General features: G+C 47.0%; 1 protein-coding gene across 2 annotated transcripts in view; it reads left to right on the top strand.

Annotated features, from left to right (window-relative positions):
* Window positions 1-272: 272 nt before the first annotated feature.
* LOC147123288 (phosducin-like protein 2) overlaps window positions 273-26,444 on the top strand; it is an 84,112-nt gene continuing 57,940 nt past the window's right edge. For both annotated transcript variants that reach the window (XM_086004274.1, XM_086004270.1), the window contains exons 1-3: window positions 273-352; window positions 502-528; window positions 23,559-23,679. In XM_086004274.1, coding sequence (XP_085860400.1) covers window positions 523-528; window positions 23,559-23,679 — 127 coding nt within the window. In that variant the 5' untranslated portion in view covers window positions 273-352; window positions 502-522. The remainder of the gene's footprint in view (window positions 353-501; window positions 529-23,558; window positions 23,680-26,444) is intronic.

Below are 26,444 nucleotides of genomic sequence, written 5' to 3'. Positions count from 1 at the left end.
GCTCTTTCAAAGAGCCAGCACAGGCACGATGGGCCGAATGGCCTCTTTCTGTGCTCCAAGATTCTATGATCTATAAGATGGCATCTGCTGCTGGTTTGGTGATTTCTGTCAGATAATTATTCATCAGAGGGATTGTTTTGTCATAATAGTTGTAACACTGTCACCACAATATATTGTGACGTCCCTGAATGAGTATAAATTGAAACTAGGATTGTTGTGATTGCAGAGTTCTGGGAGTGGAATGTGCCATTGTGATGTGTCTTATTTATTTACAGTTGTTAGGCAGTTACTTGATAACTTTGTCATCTGATAAAAAGGGTTCTGTGGCTCTGCTAAACTACAATCGTCTCAAGTACTATTGTTTTCCTCTGTTTTTTGTATTTTTGACATAGATTGTATTCTGTTTAAAGAGTGTTTCTGCATCTAGCCAAAAGAGTTTTGTCATACTTAAGTTTTCCCTCTGGTTCTTTAATAATTTTCTACTGTGCATGAATCTTTCAGGAAAAAGAAAGGAAAAGCACCATGCAGGTAACAAGAACTATTTAGATTTTCTAAAAATTGAGTCAGAAGCACTGAAAGGTGCACTGCAATAGAACACTATCCTTTGATCTCTGCAAACTAGGTTTGAATGTAGCTCAGACTGATGGGATGAAAAATCCCCTCTTTCTGCATGCATCCTAATTGAAATGAATTTGGATCATCCAAAGCCAGATTGGAGCCTGAGTGTAGCATTGAATTGGCGGTTTCTATAACTGATGCCAGAGCCGCAACGCCAGTTTTACGAAACCAGCAGTAAGTTGAAAATTACCCCAAGGACGTCAAGATCAGACCAAATATAGTTTTCAGGTGAAGAACAGTTAGAGGGAGATAATTAGATCAGGGTGTGCAGATGTAATTCAGTCCCCATTTTAAAGTCACAGGCCCCGATATTTATTGGGAGGCAGTGAGTGTGCAGGGGGAGGGTGCAAATGGCCGGGAACACATCAAGGCCGGGGATGCGGAGGTCCTGCCTAAATATAATTTTTTCTTCCGTTTCCCGCCCAGCACCCAGCCAAATTGACAGGGTGGCCAGCTGCCAGGCAGGAAAATCAGCGGTAGGTAGTCACAGCTGGAGACCCTTGGGGATGATCCCTAGCAATTGGGTGGGGGGACGGCCAGAGGTCGGGGCTTGGGGGAGGGGATGTCTGCGATCACGGCAGGGGAGAGAGAGAGACTGTGATTAGCAGAGAGAAGGCCAAAGGCTTCCTTGAGGGGCCGAGGATGCACTCTTGCTTCTCCTGTCCACAAGTAGTGCTGTAAAGGCACTTACCTTCTTGAGCGTGCAGTTCTCGCCTTCCTTTTACTGCTGCGTTTCCTTACCCCTGGGAAACATGCGCGGCAACTTTTAAATTTAAATCAGGCTCGCAATTGTCGTGTGGGAGCCTGATTTAAATATGTTATTGAAGTGTCCCGCATCTCCAAGGTGGGACACTTGCATGCCACGAAACCGTGAAAATGGTGGCAGGCACATACATGCCGCGTTGGGGACGCGCTCCCCTTTTAAAGATTTTTAACTTCCACGACCCCCTCCCACCCGTTATGGGGGTTACTATCAAGGCCTATGCTTATTTTCAAAAAATACCTTGGGGGAGAAATTCATTATAGCCCAGGAAGGTCGGTAACTTTTGAAAAGTTTGAGAATTAGCGGCAGGCGCTAATGCTTCAGACTGCACATAAAATTCAGTCTCATTGCACAAAGAAAGGATTGGCGCGCTAAATCAAGCACTAATGACCTAGCTCAGTGGCTTTAAACTTGAAGCGCTGACCAACATCAGGTGCAGTCTAATCACAAGTCATCATTACCACAGGCTCTTTCCAGAAATGCAAGGGTATACATATCAGGAAAGGATGAACAGGCTGGGTCTCTCTTTTGAAAAAAAGAGGGGTGACCTAATAGAGGTCTTTTAGGGCAGCACGGTGGCATAGTGGTTAGCACTGTTGCCTCACAACGCCAGGGACCTGGGTTCGAATCCGGCCTTGGGTGACTGTCTGTGTGGAGTTTGCACATTCTCCCCGTGTTTGCGTGGGTTTCCTCCGGGTGCTCCGGTTTCCTCCCACAGTCCAAAGATGTGCGGGTTAGGTTGATTGGCTATGATAAATTGACCCTTAGTGTTAGGGGGATTAAATACGTGGGGTTACGGGGATAGGGTGGGATATGTGTTGATGTAGGGGTTACGGGGATCGGGTGGGATATGTGTCGGTGCAGGCTCGATGGGCCGAAATGGCCTCTATCTGCATTGTGGGGTTTCTGTGTGATTCTGTGTGTGAGGTTCATTGTTGCTGCAGAACCTCATTCTCATCATTGCTGGCTGTGCAGTTGTCTCAGCCGGCAGCAGCAGGTCAAGGTTAAGGAGCCGGATGACTCAAGAAGCTGCAATGATGGCAGATCCATGCCCCAGGGAGATAGTCTGCAGATTCTGCGACCATGCATTGGAAGCGTTGGTGTTTGCAGTGGAAAGACGGAGGGCGGTGCTCTACCCGATTGGTGGCAGGAGGCCCTCGCCACAAGTCTTCCGGAGGTAGCCCAGCAAGTCTCGGGCAGCACTGTGATTCCCAGGACCCACACACAGTGCAGGAAGAAATTTAACGACCTCACTTGGGTGGTCAGGGTGAGTCAAAGCTTCAACAAATGCTACATACCACCATCTGAACCTCAGTCTGCACACACTGCCCAAAGCACCACACCCCCAGCACTCACCCACCAACAATCTCTACCTACCAACACTCACACCCACATCTCACACCTTGCACACAATCACAGCTATTCAACTATGGCAGGCACATCACCCAGACACATTGCTCCACACTCACTCACACACTTTCCTTTCTCTTGCAGACCAAGGTGGCTCACAACAGGAGGGCGCAGGAGTGCACAGGCAGGGGTCAAGCCAACACCCAACCACTGTCTGTGCTGGAGAATACAGTGCTGCAGATTATTGGGCACTAGGTGGTGGGTGCCATGGCCACCGGCGACATTGACCCCCTTTGGGGACAACAACGGTATGTTCATCCCTACTCCTTCTTCTCACATCCCACTTCCCCCTCACCCCACAAGCGTTTTTCACTTCCCAGCTAATCATGCTGTTGCTCCCTTCCTGCCCCCTCACCTCACTTTAACCCAAATTTTGTGCCTTTATGCTTTCAGATAATGAGCAAGCACCTGAGCAGCCTGTCCCTGAGGGTACCGTTGAGAGCGAGGCAGGAGAAGAGGAGGAGGGAGAAGAGGAGGAGGAAGAAGACACCGCGTTACTGCATGTCTCACCCGTAGGCACCAGCTCAGATACTGCCATTATGCGTTCTTTAGAGGCTAGTATAGTAGCGGCATCTGCACAGGGTGAGGCACCGGGGATGAGCAGGCTGCAGCAAGGCCAAGGGTGGCTCGGGAGCCAGCTCCCCGGAGGGCGAGTTCGCGCGTGAGTTCTGCTGCACAGGACTCAGATGAGGACCTCAATGGGGAGGCCTTTAGAAGAAGGGTGATGGGCATGCACACGGAGATGATGGGTGCAACGGCAAGGGTGCTCGAGAGCCTCTTGGCAATGGTAAGGAGCATGGAGGAGTCCACCTCCAACATTGCACAGAGCTCTGCGCACACCATGGAGCCCATCATTTCTAGTCTGCAAAGGATGGTAGACTCCCAGAGAGACCAGGGCGACCCAAACCTGATGCCGCTTATGATGGGCGATCTGGCAGCTTCCATTGCAGCACAGGCGGAAGCGATGCAACGTCTTAGTGCTGTAATGCAGTCTATGCTTGGTGGCATCCAATCTCAGACTGCTCTCATGCAGTCTCAGCTTGATGCCACGCAAGCTCTGACTGCTGCCATCGTGGCTGGGTGTACGGCTGCCGACCGGGGCCTTCATGGTGTCGCAGCAGGCCAGCAATCTGTGCTGCAACAGATTGCTAGGGATGCTGAGGTGCTGTCCTGGGGGAGTTGCAGTGGGTAGTGGAGCAGGAAGCTGCTGTCCTCTCTCAGGATGACAGCATTACTGCTCCCACCACTGCCACTCTGCCATTGTCCTTGTCGCTGCCTGTCATCCAGCTAGCCCAGACTGCTGCCGCCCATGATGAGGTGGTGCAGTCCACAGCCGAGCCTTCCAGGCCCAGAGCTGGTCGAGGGCGTCCTGCAAGGCCATCTGAAGTCTCCCGCACGGACACTCAGCAGCCTTCTAGCAGCCGTGCTGCAGCCACTGGGCCAACATGAGAGTAGGCAAAGGCACAGTAACGAGAGTCATTAAGGGATTGCACAAGGGTGAATAGGTGATAATGTTGCTGTAAATATGTGTTCACTGATTATTGATAAATTTATTAATTTAGTTTGATTATTTCAGCTTTGTGCTGTGATAAGGCCTGCGACAGGGATGGAATGATGGTGATGTGATGAGCAACGGGGATCTGGGGTTTAATTTATTGGAACCACAGTCTGATGAGGCGGGCACGAACCGCCCTTCTGGAAGGCCGATTGAGTGGCTGCCTCCTCCCTCGCTCCTGATCCTCCCTCGCTGCTGTTCCTCCTCATCTTCCTTTTCCTCCTCCTGAGGTGGTCCTGCAATCCCTGGTGGCAATGGATGGGCCCTCGTGATGGCCAAGTTGTGGAGCATGCAGCAGACCACAACGGAACGGGACACCCGCTCAGCCGAATACTGAAGGGCTCCTCCCGAGCGGTCAAGGCAGCGGAACCGTTGCTTGAGCACCCCGATGGTCTGCTCAATGATGTTCCTGGTGGCGGCATGGCTCTCATTATATGAGTGTTGGGCAGGAGTGTTGGGGTTGCGGAGGGGAGTCATGAGCCAGGTGGAGAGCGGATTGCCCTTGTCTCCGACCAGCCAGCAGCAAGCTTGACGTGGTGGCTGGAAGAGTGCAGGATGAAGGCATCGTGGTTACGGCCAGGATAGCAGGCATTCACACTGAGGATTTGCTGTCTGTGGTCACACACCAATTGCACATTAAGTGAGTGGGAGCTTTTGCGGTTACGGAAGATCTCAGGATTGTTATGCGGTGTCCGCAAAGCCACATGGGTGCAGTCAATGGCGCCCTGCACCATGGCGAAGCTCACTATCCTGGCAAAGCCACATGCACATTCGTCCTGCTTCTCTCTGGTGATGGGGAAGGAAATGTAGTCCCTTCTGATACTGTAGAGAGCCTCTGTGACCTCCTGGATGCAGCGAACTGTGAGATGTTAGCTATATCTCCTGTTGCAGACTGGAAGGATCCACTGGCAAAGAAATTGAGGGCGACCGACGGTGACCTTGACTGCCACTGAGAGAGCCCTGGTCACCCTGATCTGAGGCTCGAGGTCTGGTTGCAGGAGGTAGCAGAGTTCTGTGACCACCTCCTTGGTGAAGCGGAGCCTTCTAATACACTGCTCCTCACTTAATTGGAGGTAGGAGAAGTGCTCTCGGAATACCCTCGGAGGGTAAGGCCTTCTCCTCTCTCTGGCCACATGTTCCAATCTTTCTCGCTGCCTCTGCTCCCTCCACCGTAGATCCTGGAGGGCGAGGTTGACTGTCAGTACAGCCCCCATTAATGTAATCAAGTGTAGCAGTTTGATATGTTGTGAGAATAAATGTAACTAACTGTTAGTAGCTGCAACACTCCTGATACTAAACAACTTTTAAATGACTGAATTAAACTGTTGCAAACTGACAAGGAAGCAATGAAACAGCACTAACATGACAGCTGCGACTCATTACTCATATGATCCCTTTAAGTAGCGCCCCTAGAGCCTGCATCCACCTGCTTGATGCCTCCTCTCCCTATCACTGTCGGGGCGAGGTGCTAAGGTAGGGGGCAACAATGAATTTTGCAGATTGGGTGCCCAGTGAGCGTTGCACGCTCACTGACATCACGATCTAACTGACACTGAGGTCCCGGCAGTAACTCATAGTGGCGGCGCTATAGGGGGGTCGGATTTGGCGTGTGTCGCTGGATTCGACTCACCCCAGCACTACTGCATCAGCACCCTGTTAGCGCCCCCACCAGGCACTAACTGGAGGTGCTAACCAACTGAATTTCCCCCCCCTTGAGTTTAAATTATTGTGATATTAAGTGAAGAGAAGGCATGTAAAATTTGTAATTTAAATCAATAATATGCTAAGATGTAAATTAAGATTTTGTTCTCAGTAAACACTTTTGAATAATTTGGAGGGAAGTTGAAAAATAGTTTTACTTTTTGTCTCTACCTTATTTTAGGGAAATAGAGACATATCTATTTAACATTAAAGGATTTGAAGGAAATAAAGATCTATGGAAAGTTATCAGACTCTTCGGTGATCTTCCATTGATTTGTGCTCCCCATGGAGTAACTGTAAATGTATTAAATACCAGCCACATTGAGGTTTTGATCAACGGCAGTGGTGGTGAACAGCAGGAGGCTGTACCAGGAGTTGGGCCAGGGTCATGGTCAGGCTTATCAGCAGGGTGAACACTTAAAGAGATAGCTAAAGGAGAGGCCACGGGGAGAGAGAGCAGGACAACTGAGGGTGAAACATTTTAAAGTAACATTTAAAGACCTTCGACAGCTCCTGTTGTTTGGGGCCTTGCTGCAGTTTCCTTTCACATGGCCCTCATTGGCTCTGCATGGTAGGTTTCAATCAGTAATATTGCTCCTGATAAGTTTACCACCGCTAAGAGAGAGGGAAATACAGTTCTAGTGGAGTTTTTAAAGGGCTGCAGTTAGTTAAAGGGCAGCATTACTTTTCTACAAGAATAGCTCAAACAGCAGCAACTGGAAGGGCTCCCAGATTCTACGACAGATCCGTGGTGGCCCTTTAGCTAGAAGTCAGGGCTAGAAGCGCAAGCTTGCTGGGCACTGAGGGTAAATAGACCCATAAGAGGGTAGTGCAGGTTGTATGGAGTGAGGTGACAGAGGAAATCAGTGCGACCTACTCCATTCCAAGATCTGCAGTGTAGCACGGTGGCATAGTGGTTAGCACTGTTGCCTCACAGCGCCAGGGACCCGGGTTCAAATCGGCCTCGGGTGACTGTCTGTGTGGAGTTTGCACATTCTCCCCGTGTTTGCGTGGGTTTCCTCCGGGTGCTCCGGTTTCCTCCCACAGTCCAAAGAGTTGCGGGTTAGGTTGATTGGCCATGATAAAAATTGGCCCTTAGTGTTAGGGGGGATTAAATACGTGGGGTTACGGGGTTACGGGGATAGGGCTTGGGTGGGATGGCTGTCAGTGTAGGGACCGGGTGCTAGGGTTTGGATGATCAGCCATGATCTCGTTGAATGGCGGAGCAGGCTCGAAGGGCCGAATGGCCTACTCCTGCTCCTAGTTTCTATGTTTCTATGTAGTGCCAGATGTTCAATGACCTCACAAAGGTAGCTAAGGTAAGTCTTGGCACACTTGCTTATACCCTCCTTACTGCTCATATTCTTTCTCTCTCAGCATTTGCATATATGGGGAACTCACTTCTGTAAAGGACAACATCCGCAAACACTCAAGCAGCTTCTTTCCTCTGACAATTCCCATTGCCTGCCCCAAGGGTTAAGTCTAGTCTTCAAGGAGAATTGATTTAAGGAACAATGCACCTCCATGTCTCATCATCGTGGGAAGCATGCAGTCTCATAGAAAAATAGGAGCAGGAGTAGGCCATTTGGCCCTTCGAGCCTGCGCCACCATTCAATATGATCATGGCTGATCCTCTATCTCAATACCATATTCCCGCTCTCTCCCCATACCCCTTGATGCCTTTATTGTCTAGAGGAAAGTGTCTATGCCACTCACATGTATTTAATTGTCTTTGCTCCCTCCAATGGAAAAGATAACCTATAGCCAGCACCAAAGAAATACAACTGGAGCGAAACATCTGAAAACCTTGACCATACATGAAGTGTGGGGGAATGCAAATCATGGATGGGCAAGTAAGAGAACCTGTGGGAGAGGGCAAGGTTTCAGATGAGGTAGCAACTGAAGGTTGGTAAAAGGTGAGATATGCTTATCATAGGTAGGCTGAGCTGTATGTTCTTTCTCAAAGTATTGCAATGCTCTACTACTCAGCAACTATTTCTTCAACAGGAACTGCCAAGCTCTTCTCTGCTTCAAATCATAGGGGCAGCTTGCAGGTAGAAGCCAGCCATGATGATTACAAGCACTTCTATTGGGGAATTAGCTGTCAGAACTACAGTTTGAACTGCTCCCACTTCCTCATCAACTGTGTCATGGCATCTTACTTGCGCAAACACCAGCACAGAGACACTCATTGAGGGGGATGTAGCTATTAAGTCAGAATGGTGAAATACTGAGAACTAGCCAGAATGAGGAGGTGGAGTGGGAGAGAGAGATAGTGTCATTCTTCCATGGAGGGTGGAGAAACAACTACCCTCGGCTGAGAAGCCTCAGGGCCAGAGGTCCAGTCTTTGAAAGAGCTATGAATAAAAGAAAAAAAGACTTGCATTTATATAGCGCCTTTCACAACACTTTTGAAGTGTAGTCACTGTTGTACTGTTGTCTCCCTTCCCATGTGTAGGCATTAGAGGGAGCACTGTTGTTGTGGCAGACAATTTACACACAGCAAGCTCCCACAAACAGCAATGTGATAATGACCAGATAATCTGTTTTTGTGATGTTGATTGAGGGATAAATATTGGCCAGGACACCGGGAGTAACTCCCCTGCTCTCCCTCGAAATAGTGCATGGGTCTTTTACATCCACCTGAGAGAGTTTAACATCTCATCCGAAAGTTGAATACGGAGCATCGATCACACATGTAAGATGTGGAGACAATTTCCACACATTTGGTTGAGATGATGGACAAATTACTTAATTGAGATGAGAGGAGTCCTCTATTCGTATCTGCAGCACATTGCAGGAGGTTTTCTACATCCTGTAGAACACCCTGGCGTCTGTTCCTTTGAGCCCATCCCCAGCACCAGTGGGCTGCAAGGAGTGGGCAGAGATACCACTGTCTCCCTAGAGAGTGACATTTAACCTGCTGCCTTAAAGCCCCCTCCAATGCCTACACATGGGAAGAGAGGACAAGCCATAATGGGCCGCATATATTCCGATCCCTACGTGTACACACCCATAGGGACATCGGAAATGCCGGTTTCAGGAATGTGCTGAAAGCCGGCATTTCCGATCTGTCAAGAATGCTCTTGACAGATCGGATGCCTGCCCTGGAGAAGGGCCTCTGCGGGCGGATAGTTCCGCTTTCTAGAGAACCTCTGCCCGCAGAAACTCTTAGAAATCTTACGCGTAAGGCCTGCTTTTACCAGCATAAGATTTGAAAAAAGTAAAAAAAAAAAATTTTTCACTCATTTATCATTTAAAAATACTTTAAAAAAGGTAAGTTTATTTTTAGCCCCGTAAAAAACTTAACTATTTTTTTCAAAAAATAAAATTTTTGTTTAAAATATTTATTATAATTTCAACTAATTTTAAAAATGTGATTAAAATTTTTTTTTTAATGTTTTGCCGTGTTTTTGGGGTGATCTCCATTCATACTTTTGACAGGTCTATCTGTCAAAAGTATGAAGGGAGATTCCCTTCTTCTGTTGGCTCCCCATGGCCCACGTGATCCCAGGGATGCTGGCAAACCGCATGCGCCTCTGGGATACATGGGCCCTGCACATTTGGAGTTGGAGAGGCCCAGGAACGGAAGTGTCCGGACCTCGGGAGCCCTCAGGTAAGTCCGTAGATTTTTTCCAGATCAGAGGCCTCCGCACGCAGGAAGCCTCCGATCGGAAAATATGGCCCAATAAGATGATACTAGCCTCCTCAGCTTTATGAAGGCCTTTAGATTTACCTTCCTCTATTCCATCTATTACGTCCGTGAATGATTGAGACACGGACAGCAGGAGTTGAACAAAACACGTCTTTACTGATGGAAGTCAATAGTGAAACTGAAAACAACAGAGGCTCACTAGCGCCTTTTATACAGGGGTGGTCACTGCCGGTACTGCAGTCTGAGACCAGTTATTCTCTTAAAGGTACATACACAACAATTCCTCCCCTTTTAGATGAACAGTACATAACATTCATTTAACAACTAAATGATAACTAATTACAATCACAATTACGGTTGCTAGATACATTGGTTAAGTTTAAGCAATTATAAGTTCAGTCTTTGAGGAGGCTTCCTGATTCTGTCTGGATAACGCCTCTTTGGGGTATCAGGTTCTTCTGGCAATGTTGAGTCAGGATCAATGTCGTTGTTTGGTTCATCTGCTTCCAATATTACCGGTTCTGCGGTAGCTGCAATTGGAACGTCGATTTCATTATCAGGTGTATCAGATCGTGGTGTGGAGTTGACGTTTTCCAGTGACTCTAGAATCTGGTCAGGATGGCGTCTTACAATGCTCTCCCCAACGTCCACGGTATACATGAGAGGTCCTTGTCGTGTACAAATCGTTCCTGGCTGCCATTTCTCTGTGCGGTAGTCCCGGGCCAAAACTGGTTGACCTATCTTAAAACTCCTGGTCGGCCTTTCATTCATATTCTGAAACTGCCGGTTCTCCACATCTCTTCGGACGTTTGGCTTAACCAAATCCAAGCGGCATCGTAGTCTTCGATTGAAGAACATCATGGCTGGAGTTTGGTTGGTAACCGCATGTGTCGCATTCCGGTAGGCAAACAAGAAGTTGTCCACCTTGTGTTGTAGGGGTATATCTTCATTACACGTTGCCTTGATAGCTTTCTTGAATTTTTGGGCAAACCTCTCGGCCAATCCATTAGTGGCTGGATGATATGGGGCAGATGTGTAATGCTTAACACCATTGTTCTTTAAGAACCTCCGGAACTCTTCAGACACAAACTGTGGTCCATTGTCAGAGCAAATCTGTTCAGGCAGCCCATTCCTGGCGAATATGGTTCGTAAAACTGTGATAGTTTTTTCCGTGGTGGTTGAGGACATTTTTATTACCTCTGGCCACTTTGAATGTGCATCCACCGCAATTAAAAACATCGAGTCCATGAAGGGACCAGCAAAATCAATGTGTACCCTTTGCCATGGAGATGAGGGCCACTCCCATGGATGCAGAGGAGCTTGTGGTGGGGCATTTTGGACCTTCTGGCATCCTACACAGCTCTTGGTCATCTCTTCGATTTCTCTATCGATTCCTTTTCTTTCTGGCCTCGACCTCTGCTCACTTCGCTGTAGGAATGGATCCCAGGAGGTGGTGCAGACTGTAGGTAGGTTCGTACCCCATCCTCGTCGCCAGTACTACGTCCGTGAATGATTGAGACACGGACAGCAGGAGTTGAACAAAACACGTCTTTACTGATGGAAGTCAATAGTGAAACTGAAAACAACAGAGGCTCACTAGCGCCTTTTATACAGGGGTGGTCACTGCCGGTACTGCAGTCTGAGACCAGTTATTCTCTTAAAGGTACATACACAACACCGTCCATGCTCTTATTTGCAAGAATATCAAGGGTGTCAAGTCCACCAAGAAAGTTAAAGGCCTGACATTTCTGAGCCCTCTACAGTTCAGGTCTGTTCCCTTATATTATAGAAAGAAAATACTTAAATTTAGAGTACCTTTCATATCCTCAGGACTTCACCGCCATTTAATCACTTTTGACCACAGCTATAGGGTTCAAAGCAGTAGGTTTCTATGCCACCCGGTGAAGGGCTGGAATAGTTACCCTAAACAACAACAACAACATCTTGTATTTATATAGCACCTTTAACGTAGTAAACGTCCCAAGGCGCTGCACAGGAGTATTATAAGACAAAAAATTTGACACGATCCAACTAAGGAGAAATTAGGGCAGGTGACCAAAAGCTTGGTCAAAGAGGTAGGTTTTAAGGAGCGTCTTAAAAGAGGAAAGAGAGGTAGCGAGGTGGAGCGGTTTAGGCAGGGAATTCCAGAGCTTAGGGCCTAGGCAACAGAAGGCATGGCCACCAATGGTTGAGCAATTATAATCAGGGATTCTCAAGAGGGCAGAATTAGAGGAGCGCAGATATCTCGGGGGGTTGTGGGGCTGAAGGAGATTGGAGAGATATGAAGGGATGAGGCCATGGAGGGATTTGAAAACAAGGATGAGAATTTTGAAATCGAGGCGTTGCTTAACCGGGAGCCAATGTAGGTCAGCGAGCACAGGGGAGATGGGCGAACGGGACTTGGTTCGAGTTAGGACACAGGCAGCTGAATTTTGGATGACCTCAAGTTTACGTAGGGTAGAATGTGGGAGGCCAGCCAGGAGTGTGTTGGAATAGTCAAGTTTAGAGGTAACAAAGGCATGGATGAGGGTTTCAGCAGCAGATGAGCTGGGGGCAAGGGCGGAGATGGGCGATGTTATGGAGGTGGAAATAGGCGGTCTTTGTTATGCTGTAGATACGTGGTTGGAAGCTCATTTCAGGGTCAAATATGACACCAAGATTGCGAACAGTGTGGTTTAGCCTCAGACAAATGTTAGGGAGAGGGATGGAGTCAGTGGCGAGGGAACGGAGTTTGTGGCGGGGACCGAAAACAATGGCTTCGGTCTTCCCCAATATTTAATTCGAGAAAATTTCTGCTCATCCAGTAATGGATGTCGGACAAGCAGTCTGACAATTTAGAGACCGTGGAGCGGTCGAGAGAAGAAGTAGTGAGGTGAAGCTGGGTGTCGTCAGCGTACATGTGGAAACTGACGCTGTGTTTTCGGATGATGTCACCAAGGGGCAACACGTAGATGAGAAATAGGAGGGGGCCAAGGATAAACTGGCAACAATTTTGAAAAGTGTAGTCATTGTTGTTATGCAGGCGATTGGAGCAGCCAATTTGCATAGCCAGATCTGACAAATAGCAAATGAGATAAATGATCAGTTCCTTTGTTCTGGCGTTGTTTCAGGAATAAATGTTGGTTTGGGCACCTCTCCTGCTCTTCTTCAAATCTTCATGGCATCTTGGTTGAACAGCTCATCCAAAAGATCACACTTACAACACTGTAGCACTTCCTCAGTGCTGCATTGAAGTGTTATCCAAGATTATCTGTTCAAGTTGTAGAATGGAGCTTGAACCCACAACCTTCTGACTCAGTGACAAGCATGCTACCACCAAGCCAAGCTGACACATTGGCATACAAACAGAAAAGTAATCTTAACATGTTGCAATTTGAAGGAGCAGATATACCATGACAGAGTGCTCAACCAGCCAGGAGTGCGGCAGTGACAGTAACCAGGGGTGAATTTTTACTTTGCCATCGGAATGGGTGCGGGGGAGGGGGGGGCTTGGATCGTGGTGGGAACATGGACGTTGAAGCGGCACGTCTTGCAGTGGCTTTTTAATGAAGCCACTGCAATTGAATCAGACTTCCGGATTTCCCGGCCAATTAACTGAAGCAGGTCTGATGACATCATGATGACTCGACTTCCACTCAGCTATTTAAAGAAGTAATGCACAAATAACAGTTGAAGGTTGGTGGAGGTGCAGGAAAAGTTGTTGTGGGAGAGAGTGCATTGGTTAAAGAATAAGTTCCTTGTTGATATATAAATTTATACAGATTGATAAGCAAAATGCAGGCTCAGCGCCAAAAAGCTGCCCCCAGATTTAGTGATCTCTCCCTGAAAATCCTGCTCCAGGGAGTCCAGGAGGAAGAGGCCAGCTGCCGAGACAAAGGGCATGGCTGGTGATCACGGAACAAGTGAGCAGCAGGAGTGTGGTTCCCAGGTCGTGGATACAATGCAGGAAGCACTTTAATGACCTCATGAGGTCAGGAAAGGTGAGCGCAATACCACATTACCCTACACCCTGATGTGCGTGACATCCTAACCCCCTCACTCTGCCTTCCAAAGCCTACTCCTGCACATCACTCCTCGCACCAACCTACCTTGTATGTCCACCCATCCCTCTCTGTCTAAGCACTTACTCACATCCCCATCTGACTATGCACCACTGACACTCACCCTCATCTTAATGCAATCATAGAATCATAGAAATTAACACCACAAAAGGAGGCCATTCGGCAATGTCACGCCACTCCCTCATAGTCACCCTCTACAGATGTTGCCCATCCATCTCTTACACTCATTCCATCACTCTCACTCAAAGGTCTCTTGTTTCCCTCCTTGCAGGAGAAGAGAGCCCAGAACACCCGGGAGAGGCAGAGAACCGGAGGCAGTCCTCCAGTAACAACACCATTGAATGTGTAGGGGGTGGTGTGGGGTGGCGCGTACGCCCAGTCAGTTATGCCTCTGACTGTTTATGAGCGGTTCGAATCACTCCCATGCCCCTGGGTTCTAGACACCGGACTTAGGTACAAGGCAGCGACACAGAAAGGACTCGAGTAGACAGGTGGTTGGATGTAAGCAAAACCAAGATTTTTATTGAAGAAGAAATTAACACAATCTTATGAAAAGTTACCAGTATAAACTTTTACAGGCAAAATACAAAATAACTATACTTATATAGGGAATGGGGAACACACGGACATCGAGGGAAAACAAACTATCTTAACAATCCCCTTATCCTTATCCCACCCCCTATACCTAACTAGGTTAAGCTATGAGGGGTCAGAATTCATGCTCACCAATCCAAAATCTGCTGAATTCAAAACAGCGGTGGGGTTTGGGGTTCGCTCTTTGTGCTCTCTGGAGCCTGCCGTCATCACGTGGCCTCGGGGTGCTGCAAGGGCGTTGTCCAGGTACAAGTACCCCACAGTTAAAGTCTCTGCTTGGGTACTTTACCTCGCAGGGATGATGGTTCCTCTTCCTCGGCCGGCAGTTGGAGTTTGCATGAAGATAGTCGCAGGTCAGCTGGACTGAAGGCCCGATTATTCGAAGCTTTTCTTCAATCGTCTTTCCATTTGTCTTCTTCACCACCTCGCCTCGTTGCGTCCCGCCTCGCCTGGCCTGGTTTGTCCGTGCCCGCCTGGCGCAATGCCGGGCGTCCCTGATGGAGTGGGGAAGGCACGGGCAGTGGCCGGGCGGTAAGCGCGGGATGGGGGAAGAGCAGTAGCAGCAGCAGTAGGGTGAGGGGCCGGAGCCGGAGCAAAGGCTGAGAACAGAGCGCGAAGGTTGCCGGTGGGCCTACAATTATATTCCTTCGGATGGCCCTTATCTGCACGCCAAATCAGGTTAGTTCTTTGTCCCAATCTTGGTGGGCTATTTTAAATAATGGTAGCAATCTACTCTAACTGTTTTTAGATGGCCGGTAATCGCATCTACTGGCCTGATAACTGACTTGTTTTGTTGTTAATACATCTTAATGGGCCTGTCCAGCCTCGATGGCTTCCTTAAGCTGTTCCCAATTATTTATGCAAACTGCTTGATGGCCTTAACTATAGGCCTAACTGGGTTTTGATCTGTCTCCGATTTGGTCTAATACATAATTCAAAGTCCTGTCTGGTTTTCAAAATGCAAAGTCTCTCCTCACAGAAACTGCAGCTTTGGTTTCGGTTTCTCCACGAGCTGCCTGTGCCGCAGAGTCCAAGTTTTAAAAACCTCACAGGCTTTCTGCCACGAGGCGCGGACGCCATCTTGGGTACCCTTTTTCATTAAAATGTCCACGATGGGTCCCTTTTCTTATTAATACCCTTTGGGGAAATGTAGAAATTTTGCGAATCTTACACTTGCAGCAGAGGAGGAGGCGCTGGAGATCAGTGGAGTTGCAGAGCTGCTGGTGGTGGGAGGTGGAGAGAGGGAGACCTCCCAGCAACCTGGTGACAGAATTAAATATCATACAGCCACATGGCATACAACAGTCACTCATGGTGACTTGATATCAGCAGCCAGTGAAATATGATTATGTGCATAATAGTCACTTAAAACATTCTTATAATAACAGTTCTAATTCATGTCTTTACTCTCCCACAGGCCCATCAAGTGGACCCCACCCACTGTCCAGCCAGAGGAGGAAGACGACTCCTCAGAGGAGGCTGTGGTCTCTGAGGGTACACCATCACACGACCCATGCACACCCAGCACTAGCGCAGATACTCACACGTCGGTGGGTCCAGTGAGAGAGAGAGTAGTGTGTCACCTGGTGTCTCACAGAACACATGTGAGCAAGAGCAGATGGTGGAGACAGGGATAGCAGTGGAGAGTCCTCGTTGGAGGATGCAGGACACTCCAAGCTCTGCTCAGCTGGAAGTAAATGATGAACCTCGGGGGGCCGTCGATAAAGAGGATGATTCTTGAGGAGCAGCAAAAAATGTGGGAGGCTCTGGCAGCTTTTCTAGCCATGATGTGCTCAATTGTAGGGAGAATGGAGGAGTCTATCTCCAATATGAGCAGCATGATGTCGCAGGCCATGGCTATGATGTGTTTGTCCATGGAAAGGGTGGCCACCTGCACGGAGCATCAAATGCACCAGTCGAACAAGTGCATGCTTTCTGTGAACAACAGCTTGCAGACTCTGATTGCAGCCATATCTAGGATGGATACAAACCTAGAGTTGGCCATTCATCACCCCACTGATGTGCAGCAAAGTGCTCTCCAGCTCCTCACTAGCAGGGAAGTGAGGGTGGGCCATGAGAGGAATGATGGTGAGAGGGGACATGGAAATGGGGGCTCTGTTCAAAGCACTCCCACTTCTCCCCCGTTGCCTCCCACCCCCACCTCAGTCAGAGCCCCACATGCTGCCTCGTATCCCAATGGCCAAGTCTGCCCCTGTACAGGTGCAGGAGGAGCAGCCTTCGGCGGGGCCCTCACAGGCTCCAAAACCCAGAGGATGTCCGCCAAAAGTTTCTAAGCAGTCAGAGCAGGGAAGTGAGCAGCCTGCCGCTGCTGAAACCACGTCATAGAAGTAGTAGAGAAAAAGAAAAAGGACACAATTCTAGATGCACAAGGGGATGCATGTGGGTGTGTTATAAAATGTTAGAGGGTTAAGTTTCTGTTGAAGTTATGAGCCACATAAATTTATTTCTTTGCACCACTTTCTGGTCTTGTCCATTTTTGCCTGCTACCTGGAAAGTGGCCTTGAAATGGTAAGACATTATTAACTTCGAGCAATGGGTGTCTGTGACAGGAATGGTTTAGTCATTGTGGTGGTTGTTATGTTCATTAATAACTAGACATTCTTATTATGAACACAGCTAGCTTCTAGCTAGTCATTTATTCAGTACACGTTCTCTAGGTACAGCATCTGTAGAGATTCAGCATGTGTGCTTCTGTGTGCAGGCTGCAATCATGACTACTGCCTTCTGGGTAGCTTAGTGCATTGTGGGTAGTGTAGTCTTAAACACATACAACTAAATATACAGCTCTATACAGCTCTACAGCTCCACCGAGTGTACTATTCTAGAATGACATGTTATTGATCATTACATCCCCCTTTCTTTGAGGTTAAACAAAATCAATATCAATCAACTTTCAAGAAACACAATAAAGAAGATATCAGTAACACTTTTGCTAGTGCTCTATAAACATAAACATTTTCACAACAGTCAACACATTTTCAAAGTAGTTTTCTTTGTACTCAAAGATTAAGTCTATCAGGCTTTTTTACTTCACGTGTGGATCTTCTCAACACAGGTAAGTCTGATGTGTTTTCATGAGATTGTTCTGGTGGTGAGTGACAAGATTCAGTTGCGGCATTGTCATCAATCTGCTCTTGGATAGTTTCTTGTGTTTTCAGGAGGGAACGGCGGTTCCTCCTGAGAATCTGTCCTTCCTCAGTTCTAACAGTGTATGACCTTGGTCGTACTTCCTCAAGAACTGTAGCTTTCCTGTTCCATGCATCTGGATCCTCAATCCTGACAACATCATCCCTTGTCAATGGTTTTAGAGTTTTGGATGACTTGTCATAGTATGATTTCTGTTTCAGCTTTAACAGTTGAAGTCTCTGTCTCAGTTCCTTACCTTGCTGTTCTTTTGCACAGCAGGGTAGCGTGGTGTGCAACTTGTGACCCATTAGTAGTTCAGCAGGTGAAGAACCAGTCTAAAGGTGAGGCTCGGTAGCTCAGCAGGGCGAGATAAGGATCAGACTTGCTTTCTGTCGCTTTCTTCAGTAGCTGCTTGAGAACTTGAACACCTTTCTCTGCCATACCATTCGACTGAGCATACAAAGGACTGGATGTGATGTGCTGAAAGTCATACTGCGCTGCAAACTGTTGCCACTCCTTGCAGTTGAAGCACGGACCATTGTCGCTAACGGCAATCCTGGGAATTCCATGTCTGGCGAAGATGGATTTCACATGCATTATGACACTGCTTTCTGATGTGCTTGAGAGCAGCGCCATCTCAGGATAGTTAGAATAGTAGTCAATCACTATTAGATATTCTTTACCATTTAAATGAAAGAGGTCCATACCAACCCTTTGCCATGGTGCTGTTGGTAAGTCAGCTACTATCATTGGTTCCTTTGTTTGTTTGTTTCGGTGTTTCTGACATGTCTCACATTTGCCTATCATGTTCTCAATGTCCTTATTTATGCCAGGCCAATAAACAGTGTCTCTTGCTCTCCTTTTGCATTTTTCAATTCCAAGGTGTCCCTCATGAATCCTTTTGAGCATGTCTTGACGTAGAGCCTGTGGAATGACTATTCTGTTCTGTTTTAGTAATAGTCCACTTGCGACACTCAATTCTGACCTTATGTGAAAATATTTTGGACAGAAACCTTTTGGCCAACCATGATGAATGTTCTCTATTACTGTTTGTAATACTGTATCATTTACTGTTTCTTCTGCTATTTGCTTTGATTTTGTGTCTGACACAGGCAGCGCAGCAGTGACCATACTCACATGAACATGCACGTCTTCTTCAGTAGAGCTCACTTGACTCATTGTGGGTGCTCAGGATAGTGCATCTGCTAACACTATGTATTTGCCTGGTGTGCAGATCAGTTCAAAGTCATATCTTTGCAGCTTCATCATGAGTCGTTGACTCCTTGGAGACATCTCATTCAGATTTTTTTTTATGATGGCAACCAGTGGGCTGTGGTCTGTCTCAACTGTGAAGGTGGGAAGTCCATATATGTAGCCATGAAACTTTTCTAGTCCAACTACCAAGCCTAGACATTCCTTTTCAATCTGGGCGTATCGACACTCAGTATCAGTCATAGACCTGGAGGCATAGGCAACAGGCTTCCAATCTTCACCCTCTGCTTGTAGCAAGACCATGCCTAGGCCATCCTTTGATGCATCCATTGACACTTTGATTCTCTTTGTCGGGTCAAAGAAAGTGAGTACAGGTGTGGTTGTCAGCACTGTTTTGAGGTTCATCCACCCTTGTTCATGTCTTTCTGTCCATGCGAACTCATTTGTTTTATGTAGCAGGTCTCGCAGACAGGTTGTCTTGGCTGACAAATTAGGAATGAACTTTCCAATGAAGTTTATCATCCCCATGATGCGTAGTACTCCTTTTTTGTCAGTGGGTCGTGGCATTTTGAGTATGGCATTTATTTTTTCCATATCTGGCTCTATTCCTTTACCAGATAGATTATCTCCTAGGAAAGTGATTTCCTGGACGCCAAACTGACACTTGGCTTTGTTGAGCTTCAGTCCATTCTGGCGTATGCTCTGTAGCACTTTAGTCAGTCTCTCATTGTGTTCTTTCAATGTGGAGCCCCAGATGATGATGTCATCAACATAGACCCGAACTCCTTCCAGACCTTCAATTATGTGTTCCATCGCTCTATGAAAGATTTCAGATGCAGATATTATCCCGAAAGGCATTCTGAGGAAACAATACCTGCCAAATGGTGTGTTGAAGGTACAGTATTTGGTGCTCTCTTCATCCAGTTTTAGTTGCCAAAATCCTTGTGAGGCATCGAGCTTTGTAAAGTATCTGGCACCTGACATTTCACTGGTGATTTCTTCTCGCTTGGGAATCTGGTAGTGTTCACGTTTTATGTTTGCATTTAAGTCCTTTGGATCCATGCATATTCTTAGATCATTGTTCTTTTTCTTTACACATTCCATGGAGTTAACCCAGTCTGTTGGCTCTTCGACTTTCCTGATGACTCCTAGTGTGGTCATTCTGTCCAGTTCATTCTTGAGCCGGTCACGCAGGGGTGCTGGAACTCTTCGTGGAGCATGTACCACTGGCTGAGCATCCTCCTTTAGCTGGATCTTGTAAGTGAATGGTAGAACTCCAAATCCTTTGAACACATCCTGGAAATTATTTACTACAGAATCCATTGAGTCATCTGGTCTGTTTATGGCACAGTTTATACGGTATACTCTCTTGACCAGTTCTAAGTCCTCACAAGCTTTGTCATCCAGTAGTGAATCAAGTCCTTCAGCCACAACAGAAAACATGAGATGATGCACTTTGTCTTTGACTGTCACTTTAAGTCTGTATACACCTAAGCTATCTATTTTCTGTCCATTATAGTTCTTCAGTAGTACTGACTTTTTTTGTATTTTGGGCTTTTCTTTCATATTTTTAATGTCACTCATACTGAGTTTGCTTTTGCCCCAGTGTCTAGTTTCAATGTATCTAATGCTCCATTTACCTGCAGTGGGATCATCCATTTGTCCTCTTTTACTGCATTGACGTTATGTTCAGCATTGTCCATATCTGAGGGCTGCACATTTTCTGTATCATTTTTGACATTGTCACATGACACCATTCGTACAAAAAATGTCTCACTTAAATCAGTGTCCTCAATCATATTGACTTGTTGCCCTTTCTTTGTTGTTACTTTTGAAAAGCATTGTTTGGCAAAGTGATTCTTTCCATGACATTTTGTGCACATTTTTCCAAACGCTGGGCATTGTCTTAACTGGTGTTTGTAACCACAGCGTTTACAATTAAAATTTCCTTCCTCCGATTGCTTTTCATTTCTGTTCTGCCCATGTTTCTTCCCCTTGTAGGACACAGCACCGACAGCAGCACTTACTACAATTGCATCATTATTGATTTCACTGAAAGTCTTCGCGTGCTGTCGAGCTAGCTCACTGGCTTGGCATATTTTCACAGCATTTTCCAATGTCAGTTCGGTTTCTCTCAACAGACGTTCCGTGACCTTTTTATCATGAATACCAAACACAATTTGGTCACGAATCATGGATGCTTTCAGCTCAGAGAAATTACATGTCTGTGCTTTCAGTTTCAGATCAGTCACAAAGCTATCAAAAGTCTCATTTTGCCGCTGTGTCCTCGAACGGAACACGTATCTTTCATAGGTTTCATTCTTTTTGGGAGAACAATGTGTATCAAATTTCTTTAGCACATCGTCTAAATTTTCTCTGTTGTCCTCTGGATTAAATACAAATGTATTAAATACCTCTATCGCCTGTGGGCCTGCAACCATGAGCAGCAACGCTATTTTTCTTGCATCTGGCTTCGTACCGAATCCGATGGCAGCAATGTAGATTTTGAATTGTTGTTTGAAAGTCCGCCAATTGTAGTCGACATTTCCCATGAGATTCAAAAACTCCGGTGGCCTCAAATTCTCCATGTCGCTTTTCACAATTTTCAGCAGATCTTCACCAATCCTGGTACCATGTTATGTTCATTAATAACTAGACATTCTTATTATGAACACAGCTAGCTTCTAGCTAGTCATTTATTCAGTACACGTTCTCTAGGTACAGCATCTGTAGAGATTCAGCATGTGTGCTTCTGTGTGCAGGCTGCCATCATGACTGCTGCCTTCTGGGTAGCCTAGTGCATCGTGGGTAGTGTAGTCTTAAACACATACAACTAAATATACGGCTCTATACAGCTCTACAGCTCCACCTAGTGTACTATTCTAGAATGACATGTTATTGATCATTACAGTGGTGGTGGGGAGTTGGTTCAACATCTGGGTGCCACATGGGTGGACAGGTACGATTTAACTAAATTGTGCCATTATGAGGCCATCCCGGGCAGCAATAGGTTGCTCCTCCTCCTCGTGTTCCTCCTGCTCCTCCTCCTTCGAAGAGGCTGTGCTCTGTGCCTTGCTCCTCCTGTAGCTCTAATCCTTTCTGCTGTGCTGTGTTGTGCAGAGTGCAGCATATGACGATCATTCTAGAGACCATGGCTGGTGTGTATTGAAGGGTTCCTCCAGATCTTTTCAGGCACCTGAAGTGCATCTTCAGCATCCCGATTGCTTGCTCTATGACATATCTCATCATCATCTGGCTTTGATTCTAGTGCTCTCCTGCCTCATTGCTTGAAGGTAGAAGCCGGCAGGTTGAAGCTGGCTTCCCGACGAGCTGTCAATGTCAACGCTTTAACTGCCCACCTGCTCACAAACCCGTACTCTCTTCAAAGTAAAAATTCCAGCGCAGGAGTTCTAAACAGGACAATTCATGTCACACTCACATCAGGCAGCAGCACCTCTACTTCCTTAGCCATCAAATAAGAGGTTTTCCTGCTGTTCCAATCCATCCGTTACCAATGAACTCCATTTTTCTGCCTCAGAATGGAGTACGTGAATGAGCCAAAGGCCCTGATTATATATTTTTAAAAAGTGATGAATGCTCTAAATGGATTGTTGCTGAATCTGCAGCAATTTTGGTCTGAATTATTTGCAGTAATGTATGATGTATTCACACAATTGCAGTGCACCTTGGAGCACTTGACAACTCCATGGCCATCTGCTTATGGACAACTTTCTCTTCAACATTCCATCCCTCTTGCACTCAGCAAGTCTCCATGGCAGCATAGCTGAGATTCAGAACTTGGCAGCATGGGGAATTTAATCCTGCACCCCAATACCATGGTATAGAGTAATGGGGCACCAGTATGCTGCATCACCGCTATACAACCTACACTGTAGAACTGTGACCATTCAACAAACTGAAAAAAATGAATGGGGGAGAAATTTGGTTGGTTAGCGCCTCCCGGGAGGCGATAACGGGGCGCTAATGACTTACCACCACCCGTGAAATTCACCTGGCAGTTTGTAGCGGTGGTAAACCCTAGCACCACGATCTTCTGCACCTGGATATCGTGACATCATCCAGCTGTGCATCACCCCAGTAGCGCCATGGACCCGAACTTCGGTTCCACCCCCTGCAGCATCGCCGGGCAAAAAACACCGGCAGTTGCAGGAGGCGTTGTTCGGAAGGCCGGGCGCTTTGGGGGTGATACTTAAAGGCGAGGTGGCCAAGGTAAGTAAAAAAAATTCTGAAATGCTCTTTTGCTTTTTTTTTCCTTCGTCTTCTCCAGCGATCGATCAGCCCGGCACTCTGCCGCAGTGCATTGGGCTGATCAGGCCAGATCGCGGCTGCCTTCGGGTAAGTTTTCCCCTTGCAGAGCCTGCAGCGATGGCCCTTCCCTTTAAGGGAGGGAAGGAGCCTCCAACGCGGCAGCGCTGCATGGCCCATTGTGCAGCGCTGCTCACCTACCGCCCCGCCTGCTGCCTGTTGTGCTCCAGGAAGGAAGTGGAGCACTTGATTTAGCACTCCACTTCCTTTGTGGAGTGCTAAAACCCTAATTTTTTAAAACTGGGAATCATTAGCGCATGGTGCCAAGTTTCCCAGCTTTCAAAAGTTACCGCCCTCAAACTGGGTGATAATCAATTTCTCCCCCATTGTCTTCAAATAGCAGACTTGTTCATATTTAGGAATTATTCAGCACGTGATGACTGATTTTTGTTACCTATAAGTGATCTTTCTATATCCACTTTATACAAAGATGTAAACTCATGGTCTGAGAAAGATTACAATTTTCAATTTGAAAACAAAAATTAGAACAGTATAATTTTGTTCTTTTTTTCATAGGATCCCAATGAAGATACTGAGTGGAATGATGCCTTACGGCGTTTTGGCATTATTCCTCCAAAAGAAGAACCAAGGGATGAAGTTGAAGAAATGGTCCTACATTTACAGGAAGAAGCTAAAGGTAAAAGTTTAATTTTGTCTAAGTGTGTACATAAAGAAAAAGTTCTGAGAATTCAGACAAGAGCAAAACTTATAATGTGAGTGCTGTTTTACTGCAATGAAATCCCTGATAAAACTGAGGTCAGAATTTTAATTTGGAGTCAGGTAGGGAGTGGGGTGGGTGTGGGGGGAGGGGGTGCAGTGGACTGCAATGCGGTCGTGAAACCCAGGAGAATGGGTTGCCCTCAGGTCCTGTTGACTTTAATGGTAGGGACTGATTAGCTTTTTGAAATTCTGTTTTCCGCCCGCAGCCAGCCAGATGGAGAGGCTGGCTGGTTGTCAGGCGGGTAGGCCTGCAGTACCATGCCATAGAGAGGAGGGAGGGAGGGAGGGATCGGAGGCCGGAGTGGGGTGGTTAGAAGGCTGGAGGGGGAATCAGGGGCCGGAGGGGGGAAGTCGGAAGGCCAGAAGGGGGATCGGGGGCCAGAGCGGGGAGGTCGGAAGGCTGGAGGGAGGATCGTGGGCTGGCGGTTGGAAGGCCACAGCAGGGATTGGAGGTTGGAGACCTCGTTGCAGGGAGGGGTGTTGGAGGCCTCGTGGGGGGGGGAGATCGGATGCCTCGTGGGAAGGGTTGGTGGCCTCAGGGGACGGCCGAGGGGGAGATCAGAAGGGTCGGAGGAGGGGGTGTCCGATTGCAGGGTTTGGTGAGGCAGGAACATTGGAACAGTGGATTAATTAAGAAGGGGAAAATAGAATATGAGAGTAAGCTTGCATGGAACATAAAAACTGACTGTAAAAGCTTTTATAGATATGTGAAGAGAAAAAGATTGGTGAAGTCAAGCATAGGTCCCTTGCAGTCAGAATCAAGGGAATTTATAATGGGGAACAAAGAAATTGAAGACCAATTAAATACATATTTTGGTTCTGTCTTCACAAAGGAGGACACAAATAACCTCCCAGAGATGTTGGGGAACATAGGGTCTGATGAAAGGGAGGAACTGAAAGAAATCAGTATTTGTAGGGAAATGGTATTAGGAAAATTGACGGGATTGAAGGCCGATAAATCCCCAGGGCCTGATAATCTACATCCTAGGGTACTTAAGGAAGTGGCCCTAGAAATAGTAGATGCATTGCTGATCATCTTCCAACATTCGATGGAATCTGGAACAGTACCCATGGATTGGAGGGTAGCTAATGTTACCCCACTATTCAAAAAAGGTGGTAGAGAGAAAACGGGGAATTACAGAGTGGTAAGCCTGACATCAGTAGTGGGGAAAATGCTAGAGTCCATTATAAAAGATGTAATAGCAGAGCACTTGGAAAACAGTGACAGGATCGGACAAAGTCAACATGGATTTACAAAAGGTAAATCGTGCTTGACTGATCTACTGGAATTTTTTGAGGCTGTAACTGGTAAAATAGATAAGGGAGAACCAGTGGATGTGGTGTATTTGGACTTTCAGAAGGCTTTCGATAAGGTCCCGCATAAGAGATTAGCGTGTAAAGTTAAGGCACATGGGATTGGGGGCAAGGTATTGACTTGGATAGAAAACTGGTTGGCAGACAGAAAGCAAAGAGTTGGAATAAACGGGTCTTTTTCCGAGTGGCAGGCAGTGACTAGTGGGGTACCGCAGGGATCGGTCCTTGGACCCCAGCTATTCACAATATATATTAATGATCTAGACAAGGGAACTAGATGTAATATCTCCAAGTTTGCAGACGACACAAAGCTGGGTGGGCGTGTGTGCTGTGAGGAGGATGCCGAGAAACTCCAGGATGATTTGGACAGGTTGGGTGATTGGGCAGATGCATGGCAGATGCAATATAACGTGGATAAATGTGAGGTTATCCACTTTGGTGGCAAAAGCAGGAAGGCAGATTATTATCTGAATGGCAATAGATTGGGAGAAGGGGAAGTGTAACGAGACCTGGGTGTCCTTGTGCACCAGTCGCTGAAGGTAAGCATGCAGGTGCAGCAGGTGGTTAAGAAGGCAAATGGTATGTTTGCCTTCATAGCGAGAGGGTTTGAGTACAGGAACAAGGATGTCTTGCTGCAGTCGTACAGGGCCTTGGTGAGACCACACCTTGAGTATTGTGTGCAGTTTTGGTCACCTTATCTGAGGAAGGATGCTCTTGCCATGGAAGGAGTTCAGCGAAGATTCACCAGGCTGATACCTGGGATGGCAGGAATGACGTATGAGGAGAGATTGGGTCGATTGGGCTTATACTCGCTGGAGTTTAGAAGAATGAGAGGGGATCTCATTGAAACTTATAAAATTCTGAAAGGACTGGACAGACTAGATGCAGGGAGGATGTTCCCGATGGTCGGGGAGTCCAGAACCAGGGGTCACAGTCTAAGGATAAGGGATAAGCCATTTAGGACAGAAATGAGGAGGAATTTCTTCACCCAGAGAGTGGTGAACCTGTGGAATTTTCTACCACAGAGAGGCCAATTCATTAAATATATTTCTTAAGGCTAAGGGGATCAAGGGATATGGGGAGACAGCAGGGACAGGGTACTGAATTTGGATGATCAGCCATGATCGCATTGAATGGCGGAGCAGGCTCGAGTGGCCGAATGGCCTACTCCTGCTCCTATCTTCTATGTTTCTATGAAAGGCACTTATCTCCTGAATCCAGCCATCCTCGCCGCCCTTTGGGGCTGCTCCCACTCTGCCAACGTTACCTCATTGCAAGTGCAGTGAAAACACCGTTCATGTATATAAACTGGTTTCCACCGTACTTCCAGCAAAGTTACTGTGACAGAGCCGGAGGAACTCTGAGCAG

Source organism: Somniosus microcephalus, chromosome 2, assembly GCF_052327205.1.
Source record: "Somniosus microcephalus isolate GS21.2 chromosome 2, FLI_Smic_1.0, whole genome shotgun sequence".
Classification (NCBI taxonomy): Eukaryota; Metazoa; Chordata; class Chondrichthyes; order Squaliformes; family Somniosidae; genus Somniosus; species Somniosus microcephalus.
Note: the sequence above shows the minus strand (reverse complement) of the source record. Positions and strands in the feature narration are given on the sequence as shown.